The sequence below is a fragment of the Chaetura pelagica genome, unplaced genomic scaffold (assembly GCF_000747805.2).
Source record: "Chaetura pelagica isolate M959 unplaced genomic scaffold, ChaPel_1.0 scaffold213, whole genome shotgun sequence".
NCBI classification, from domain to species: domain Eukaryota; kingdom Metazoa; phylum Chordata; class Aves; order Apodiformes; family Apodidae; genus Chaetura; species Chaetura pelagica.
Genome location: NW_009952597.1, coordinates 656,973 through 666,882, shown reverse-complemented (window position 1 = coordinate 666,882; position 9,910 = coordinate 656,973). Strand labels below are relative to the sequence as shown.

At 39.6% G+C, this 9,910-nt stretch overlaps 1 protein-coding gene across 1 annotated transcript in view; it reads right to left on the bottom strand.

Annotated features, from left to right (window-relative positions):
* Nucleotides 1–9,910, bottom strand: part of SDK1 (sidekick cell adhesion molecule 1) — a 386,227-nt gene that overhangs the window by 135,216 nt on the left and 241,101 nt on the right. Inside the window, exons 8-9 of the mRNA XM_009993680.1 lie at nt 7,099–7,182; nt 653–847 (exon numbers count right to left, since the gene is read on the bottom strand). Of these exons, the coding sequence (XP_009991982.1) occupies nt 653–847; nt 7,099–7,182 (279 nt within the window). The remainder of the gene's footprint in view (nt 1–652; nt 848–7,098; nt 7,183–9,910) is intronic.

Sequence of the window (9,910 nt, the reverse complement as noted above, 5' to 3'; positions counted from 1 at the left end):
AGGAATTCTGGTCAGTAGGTATAAACTGCTCTTGGGCTAAAAAATCAGCCTCCTGAAGAAGATTTATAGTAATACAGAAATTCCTGTTAATAATCACTTTTTAAAGAGACTATTAGGATTTGTAATCCTTCCACAGAGAAGAGTGTACTTCATTAACAGAAGCATTTAATCAGACTTTTTGGCCAGAAAAAAAATAATACATTTAACTTGAACTTTCTTCCACTTACTAAATGTAGTTGTAGGCAAAAGGCAGATAAAATGATACCATGCATAGTCATGAAGCAGTAGCTCAAATTCAGAGCAGAATCACATTAGAGTAGAACTAAATTACTTAAGTATAAAGGAAAGATAAAAGTATTTCACTATTAACCTTTCTTTGCTTTCTTTTCAGTAAGTTCTCCTTTGGTAGCATGAAATAGAAGAGCTTGCCTCAAGCCTCTAATATTATGGGAAGATTTTCTTCAGGCTTCAGCAGGTTGTGTTCAGGCCACAGAGGGCATTTTGGGGTACCTTGCAGTTTGGGCAGCTACCCTTGATGAAAACTAAGGTTCTGCGAGTCCAACTAAAGCAGCACAGAATGGTGGAGAAATGTGATGGATGGTGGGTCACCTACAGGCAAGACAACTCATCTACTTCACAGCTCCTTACTCACTAGTCACATCCAGGTAGGTGTGTGTCTGTATCTCCCCAGCTTTATTAGTAGCAAAACACTGGAAGATCCCGGCATCCTGAGGACGCAGCGCGTGGATCCGCAACCCGCCGCTCAGCAGCACTTTGTAGCGGGGGTTTTCCAGCTTGCTGAGAGGAACAGAGTTCTTATACCAGACCAAGGTGGGAATGGGAACACCTGGGGAAAAAAAACCAAAAACAACAGACCACAACAAAATTAACCAAACTAGAACATTTTTAGCTATTTGTCTTTTCATACCATGTTTTATGTAATCAAAATAGGGTTGTTCAACCTGGAGAAGAGAAGGCTCCGGGGAACCTTGTAGGGGCCTTCCAGGATCTGAAGGGGCTACAGGAAAGCTGGGAAGGGGCTTTTTACAAGGGCTTGTAGCAGGAATATAAGGGCTGATGAGTTACATCTTGAAGAGGGGAGATTTACATTAGACATTAGGGGGAAATTTTTAGTGTGAAAGTGGTGAGACACTGGCCCGGGTTCCCCAGGGAAGCTGTGGCTGCCCCATCCCTGGAAGTGTTCAAGGGCAGGTTGGATGGGGCTTGGAGCAACCTGGTCTACTAGAAGATGTCCCTGCCCATGCAGGGGGGTTGGATCTAGATGATCTTTAAGATGCCTTCCAGCCCAAACCATTCTATGATTCTATGAAAATACATAGCACTGTTGTGGTCACAGCCCTGGTTTCCCATCTGTTCACACCAATAATTTATTTTTCAGAAGTTGCTTTTCATAAATGAAGGCTTCATTTCCTACTATGGTAATAATAAATGGTAATAATAGACTGCAGAACATGTGGGAATCAAACCAGCAAACAGTGAAAGGGGGAATGCTGAGAAAACATGTTATCAAATTACTTTCTTCACCCAATCATATTTCATACTACTACAAAATAAGATTTACAGCAATTTCCCATTGAAAGCCACAATCATGCTACTAAACAGAAGCAGTGTGGCAATGCAGCAAGTCTGTAAGACTGTTCTATCCCATATAAGATTCCTCTCTGTTACTGTAGCTAAGATGTCAAAATAAAAAGGAAATGGCAAATTACCCACAGAAAATGAAGTGCTCACACAGCTGTATTCGAGTCCTAATTTGGCAGTTTAGTTTGAGCTGATATACAAACAGCATGTTGCCAGCAATGAGATAGCTGCAAACTATTATTATTTTTATTCATTCTCAAACCTCACCCGCTATTTGAAAAATGCAGACATTAAGAGAAACACAAATCCTTCCCTGTGTATAACCCACAGTCCCATGTATTCCTGTTTTCTTTCACGTGCATGTTCTACAAACCCTGACACAGTTATTTCAGGTAAATTTCTGCTCCAGTAATATGCCAGTCAGCTGGGATGAGGAGACTGTAAATTTAGTGTATACAAATAGTGTAGGACTCTCTTTTCTTTGAGAGATATCAGGGGCCAGAACAGTCACACACAGATGTTCCTGTCCCGCTCCTCATGTCAGACAATGTTTTATCTTTATATCCCAGGAATCCCTCACTGATCAAACACTAAGGGCCCAATGCAGGGACACCTGAAGTGAAGCAGGTATTTTATGATGTGGTTGGATAACCACAGGATCACCAGGGTATCAAGCTGATTTAAGCTATCTCAGCCCCAAACATGCCATTTTCATAATCAGCAGCTATTTTTCAACACGTATCACTTAAAATCTCAGAGCTTGCACTAAGGTAAGGAACTGTGGACTTAAATTCATGGGTGAGTGAAATCTGCCCAAGTAGAGAAGAGCAGGGTATCACAGGAGCATGACGGATGGGATGTCACTGATGAATTGAGCTTCTGCAGACAATGAATTTCGCTGCAATGCTGGCAGTGATTTAAGGCTCTCGGAGCGAAAGCGCTACGGGAAGATCCATATTATCATCACCATAATTTTAAAGATCTCGAAGTTAAATTACTATTGTATTATACTTCCATTCATCTCTTCTCTCAATGTACTTACTCTCTATATACAGACAAAGGCTATATTAACTCACTGGAAAGAATGCACAAACAACATAAGAAAGGATTGAAAGACAACATTAAATTGCTGCTGTTACTTTTATAAGCATGTACCATTTACTACAATCACCCCTGATGCTTTTGTTCTGCTGATAAAATAAAATGTGCTCACAATCTAGAAGCTAATCATCTCAGGCAGAAATCCACTATGTAGACTGCATTGTCTGACAGAGCATAGACGTTGTGTAGTAGCTTGCAATAGGAATAATTCAAATTTCATACACCAGCCCATATGCAGAATTAGCGTAAATTTCAATGTTCAGAATTCTCAGTGAGGGTGTTATTCATCTCCTGAAAATCCTCCTGGGCAAATACAAATTATCACTGAGTAATGAAGAAACAGATGATGCAAAATGGAATAGTTCTCCCCGTGCTGAGAAGCCTGAACATGATTTCAAGTTTAAATAATAGCAACTCCATTTTCCCCACATATTAGACTTGATAGGCACCTAGGAAGTAATGCAATCCTGCACTCAGTACACTCAAACCTTTAGCACTGGTGTCATTCCATAAATCCCACACTACTAACAGTATTAGCAAACCTCCTAATCCTATAATCACTGTGAGATACAACATCCTATCACCAACTCAGCTGACAAACGGAATATTACCATCTCTATTTTTCTACATTTTGGTTACAGGTATCTTCCTCTACTCAAAGTTATGAGGCTGAATAATAGGATCTTATCTCAGCACTCTGATGCCTGTCAGCAGCATTCATTTGGGCTTTAGTGATCTTCCCAGAGAGATTTGTCTTCCAAGTTGTACACATTTTCTTTGATCATTTTGCTACCTCTTCAGGAAAAAAAAATAATAATGAAACCAGCTTCCTTTCTTCCACCTCTCTCCTACCCCACAGCCTTCCCTCTCCTTACACTCCCTAAGGAATTTTGCTTCTTTTGGTCTCTAAACACCCTGGTAAAAAAACATTATGAGCAGAAAATAAACACTTTAAGGACCTTTTGGATGATAACTTTCCAAGCAGTATCAGTCCTGCCTCACTGTTTGAGACATTTCAGCGTGGCCTAAAAGACTAGTAATAACAAATAAAATAAGCTCATCCCTCTGCACATCGGCAGCATTATTTATTTCTCACAGCCAAATTAACCTAGTGTTATGGAGAAGAAGGGAAGGCAGGAAAGTGAGACTCTGGTTCTGACTTTGCCACTTTCTCTGTAACCTTGGGCAGATAATTTATGCAATCTGAGGCTCAGTTTCCCCATGTGTGAAACAGATGCTTGACTCTTTGCCAAATTGAACTTACTTAAGAATCTGGATAAAAGACTCAGCATATTCACTGTGTCATTTTTGTTATTTATTTTGCACAGATCCCAGTGGGCTACTGGGGAATCCCAAAAGCATCTTTCCATCTACTCATCTAAACGGGTAGAACTGAAGTCCAATTAACTGCCCTCCCTAGACACCACCAGTACTGCTGGTAGCTCTAAACTTTCTATAAGCAAATAAGAAAGAGTATTTCAAGGAAAGCCATTGGAAATGCAGGCAGCATTAGCCACTGCTGGAAGATATACAGCAGAGCACAGTTACTGCGCAGCCTGACACGCTGAAACTCCATTACAAGGAAGTATAAAGCTGGTCTGTGCAAGTTGCAATTTTATTTACAGTTAATCTCTGCTTAGACTGTGAAATTAATCTGTCTCTCACACATTCGAAGTGCACCAAGACTTGGCAAATGGGCTTTATTCGCAGAACTTGATGGGGCTGGGGGAAACACGATCTGTTTTCATAGCTGCAGTGAAGGTTCAGGGCAGCTTTGCAGCTCCCCCAGTGCTTTATTCCAACTCCTGCTTGGAGCAGACAGACAGCAACCTTCATTTCCCCTCTTTTTAAATGCTGACAACCGCCAGCTTCGTGTAATAATGGATCAAAACCCCTCCTTACAAGTCTGTGTTAGAGATACTCAGCAAAATAATCCACCTGAAGACAGGTTTCCACACTCCTGCACCACATGCATCAGCAAATGAGATGTGCAGTAGAAGATGTGCACGATTTCAGCAGAAATACATTATTTTCTCTAGTACAGGTTCCCATATCCCCAGTAAGACCTCATGTACTGAGGATGGCTGAATGCCCTATTAATCCCCTTGGGAGCTAAACTGCTCAAAGGAAGAGTTAGGGTAGAAGGATGAGCTAGAAATCAGCCTCTCCTCTCCCTGATTCCTCCAGGTTTTGGGCTGTTTGTTTTGTTGTGGGTGTTATTTTGGTAATACATAAAAAAAACATTTGAGACAGCAAATAGTTCTTTTCAGTGACAATGAGATAAGTCCAGAGATTCATCAAAGAGTTGTGTAGGACTGAAATATTTTTCAGAACATTTTTTTTCTTCTTTTTTTTTTTTTTTGAACTCAGTTTCTCTAATGATGCAACACTTAATTTTCATTCTGCTACTTGAGAAATCTCCAATAAGAAAAGTGCCGATACGCTTGTCATGTCACAGGCTGGAACATAAAGCTGGTGGCACAAGGCCAGAATACATGTCTATCTAGTCACTTTTTCTTCCTTTGAAATTATCTTGCCTTGGATGCTCAGGCACAAGATTCAAGAGCAGCCCAAGGACAAAATGTTATTTACACCTTCTCAACTCCAGTAATCCGTGCTGTAGCTGTTTCCTGAGCCAGAAGTTGCACACACACAGCTGGGTTTAATAGTCCTTTGACACTTTTCTTCCATAAACTGTTTGTTTTTCTAAATAATTTTTATTTCTCATCTTAGCTACTGCCTGGACCAATGACCTCCACAGTTTATGTTTTCTGAAAAAGTATTCTCTCTTTCATTGTACATCACTACCTGGAAACTTAGCTGAGTGCCTCCTCAACTTCTTGCACTAAACAACATAGAACCATCTTCTCCTGCTGCCCGATGCTTCATACAAAGGTGTTCTCCTAATTTTTCTGTACTCCTTTCTTCTCATTACCTAATATTTTGAACCACAGCTTGGCACAGATGTTTTCAGAAGACATAACTTTTCTGCATACTAATAGATCATTTAATTTCTGTCAATAATTTCATCTGCCAGTTTAATTTCCAGTCAGTTCAAATAATCAGAACATTCTGCAACTCTTTTGTGGTCAGTTTTAATGGTGACTATCTTGAATAATTTTATGTAATCAGCAAATATCACTAACTCACTAGACAACATCATTTCTAGGGCATCTATTAGTGTGTCCAACAGCAGAGATTCCTGGGGAACTTCGCTGACAGCAGGTCCTGCTGTGTTTTGTTTAGAAAGATACGAATTAACAACCAGACTTTGTCTCTTATAACTTGATAGTTTCATTTTTATAAGAGCCTTTTTGGTAAGAGACCTCATCAAGGGCTTCTGAAATCTAAATCAACCAGACTACCCTTCCACACATGCTTGCTTATCACTCTAACATATTTGCAAAACTTCCCCTTAGGAAAACAGTGTTGCCTCTTTCTTACAGAGAACAAAGAAATGCTTAAGTGGAAATAATATAATCACTCAATAAAGAATATCTTTATTGGCTCTGATCTGGAGAAAGAACCCATCCAAACAAGCTGTTAGTTGTGTTTGGGTGTTTTTTATCAAGGTTGTGTACTTTTTACCTAAGGATCTTGTGGCATTTCTATGTGTATTTATTGCTTGTCAAACTCAGCACCAGGGAAAGTGGGACAGCAAAGTTCAGTTGCTTGCCAAGTTTTGCAGCAATGGGGGGACGCAGACAAACCTACTCTGATCACAAGGCTTTGATACCTCCTGTCTTTCTAGAGTGCTAAAATAAGTGGTGCTTCTATTTCTCTAGAACTAAATCTGAAAAACCATTTTGGTTTAGGTGGAATTGTAAACATTTGAAGCCTTTTATGGTATTAAACACCTGTCAATTAAAAACTGCCTGTAACGGTCCTCCTGTAGAACTCAGCTTCACTTAAATGTCAGTTACTGACATTTCTATTCAGTATAAGAAGTACCATATTTTTTGGGAAAAAAACATTTGAATTTTTGAATTTGACATTTGAGTTGTTGAAAATGTTGCCTGTTTGCATTGCAAAGGCTGGGTTTCAAAACCATCCTTTCACCTCAACTAATTTCCTAGCTCAGAACAGTGACGCCTGTCATACAGCAACAGCCACAAAGCAAAGGCAGCTGCCAGAGGGGAAGGAGGAAGAGCTTTCCTGCCCCAACACACAAACCTGAGCGTGCCAGCATTTGCATGTGGAAAATAAACCAAACTACAAAACTGCCCAGTTTTCCACAGGCAAAGTCCTTCCCTCTACCTTGTACATGGATCTGTGCTAGCTGGCAACTATGCAGAGCTCTCAAAATATCAACATTTGATAGAAGATGCTTTCCCCAGTTTAGGATGTACCTGTTGAGGTGTATCTGTCCAGGTTTGAACAGGTCTGCACACTCACCCATTGCTTGGCACAGGATGTCCACGTCTTTCTCCACTTCAGCCAAAATCACATTCTCAGGCTCAGCCGTAAAATATGGTGGTTCTTTAGGAGGGGAAAAAGAAACAAGAGTAAACAAATAAAGCCACAGCAAATGGGAAAATAGATGTTGATTTAAAGAGATCCATCAAATAATCCCTCCACATGTGTTCTATTTAATATAGTGGATTTACAAACAAACCAGCTTATCTCAGTTTGTCTCTATTTGGAGGCACTTTTTGGGTAGTAAAAGCATCATAAAGAAACCAGTAATTTATTTTTTTTTCTTTACTGAGTATGAATTCCAAGGAGTCAAGCCAATGTAAGGTAAGATTTAGGGGTTTGCACTGCAAATTAACACTCAGAGCAGGGGCTACTTTTCATTTTATAGGTCTGAATCATGAAACATTTTAATTCTTTGTACAGAAGGGCCCTCCCAAGAGGTATATAATGGCTTCTATTTACAACATGGTATTTTATAGGATAGCTTGCTTCAGTATCTAAACTAAATTCCACCTCAAGAAGGCATGAAGCATGTCAAATAAGGTGCCACAACATGTCAGAGGGCCATGATCAAAGAATAAGTGCCGAATAATTTTAAAAAATAATAATCTTCTCAACTGTTTTATTTCTTGAAAGCAAACAGATTTAATGCTTTAATTGAAGTTCTAGTAATAATCGTAAAAATCCACACTTTATTATTAGGACTAAAGAAAAAATATTAGACGTTTAATTAAACAAAGACAAGATTCCAGAAATTGTAGAGTATGCTGTCATGTAACTCTTTCTTCTATGCAGCATAAAATTGAAGAGCATCATGTCAAAGTCCCACAGGCACTAAGGTTGCAGTAATTATCATGGTAACTAAAACTGCCATAGTCTGTTCTACGCAATTATCATCTAAGTACTGTTTTCAGAAGCATTTTATTTGATTACAACTGGAGTTCTACTGTAGCATAGACAAACTCACTGCTAAGTTTTAGAAAATACAGACAAGACAATATAAGTAGCTTGTGAGAGCAAGTATTGTCATTTTCAGGAAATCAAGTATGTTTGAAAAAAACGTAGCAAGCTACAGCAAGACCCAAGGTCAACTGAGCTGACCTTGTCAAATCTCTTCACCAACCAATCTGAAAATCAGGTGTGCAGTTTGTATTAGCCATAGCACATTAGTATGTTCATAAATAAACCCCAAATCATCTAATTTTATCCTGTAAAATCTTATTTCTACTACTACTACCTGTGGTATATAGCAAGTGTTGCTATCATTCCACGGGGATGACGTGACACGCCAGCAGGTACACACCAGGAAGCACAAGATCAGAATGCAAAATGCCCTTTCCCAGAACTCCTTCCCACTACTACAATAAAATACTTGCTTGACTGCACAGAATTGGGGTCTCATTTGAGCACCAATGGATATTACAAATTTGTATTCATTCCAAATAAAGTCAATCAATATCAGTCTTCAAAATCTTGTGCAGAGGAGGAGGTGAGGTTACAAAATAGCCTGGACTACTTATTTACACAGCAAAACCAATAAAACAAGCTACCTGATTTATTATATTCTAATAATATACATGTGTTAACATTATTGATCCTCACTGCCTAAATATAAAGCTATTAATAAACATGCATAATAAACTGTGATTTATTGCATATGATCTCATGCGTTAATCTAAACAACAAATTGAAAAGCTGAACATTTAATTGAAATTCACTGATGGCACATTCTTGGGCATGTTTGATCAACTAAGTTGCTGAGTCCTCTGCAATTTATCTATGTTTAAGCTCTGAGCACATTATTTCTTCTCATGTCATCCTCTAAGCCTCCTCTGATGTTTTCTGTGCACTCCACTTCCCAGAATTTCATCTTTTTAATTCCCACACTTTCAGCACAGTGTCCATACTTACCTATGGACCTGTCTAAGGACACACAGGTAATTGTCCTTTTGTCCACGTTGCAAAATACAATTTGAAACTTTCATTCTATAGTAATTTAATTTGATTGTGAGGGGAGGAAAAGAGGAACAGTGGTCAAAGCACCACAGAAGCAGGACAGCACCCAGACACCCTCACAACCAGACGTTCCCTTCTAACCTTGGGCTGCTTCTATGGATGTCTTTTATGTTGGTGAGGCACGAGTGTGTTTTCCACCTTTTAGAGAATTCCTGAAATCTTCCACCCTCCTTTTTACAAGGCACTCTGACCTTAATAGGCCAGTTTCTAAACTTGGCAACATTCAGCTACCAGCTCTCAAACTTCCTCCAAATCAGCAACACATTAACAGACCAGTAATAAATTTCTAGATTTATCTTCAACATGGGCCTGCAGTCCAGCTGTGAAGTACTGAACGTGACTTCAAAGATGCCAGTGGCTCCACAACCACTGCTTAAGCACTACTTTTCCCTGCACTTGGAACAGATACACTTGGCATATTTACACAGCCTGCTTTCCCAGTGCCTCTCTCCAAATCCTGTCCTATGATCTGTGCTCCTGCCTTTAAATCCCCCACAGGCTGTTACGCCACCCTCAGAGAAACTTATTACATTAAGAGATGCTTAGGTGAGCAGGCACCCAGCAATGAATTACCTGACAAGGACCTTGAAGTCAGTGACAACTGTCACTTAGCAAATTGGACTGTGATGTTATAAAAGGAAGATTCACATCAGATTTTTTTCAAGGAAGCAGGAAGAAATGGAAGCAGACAAGACAGAAAAAGAGCAGGAGCAGCAGAAAGATGCAATCTAAAGGTCACAGGCAACTCCCAGAGGACTTTCAGGATGCAGGAATG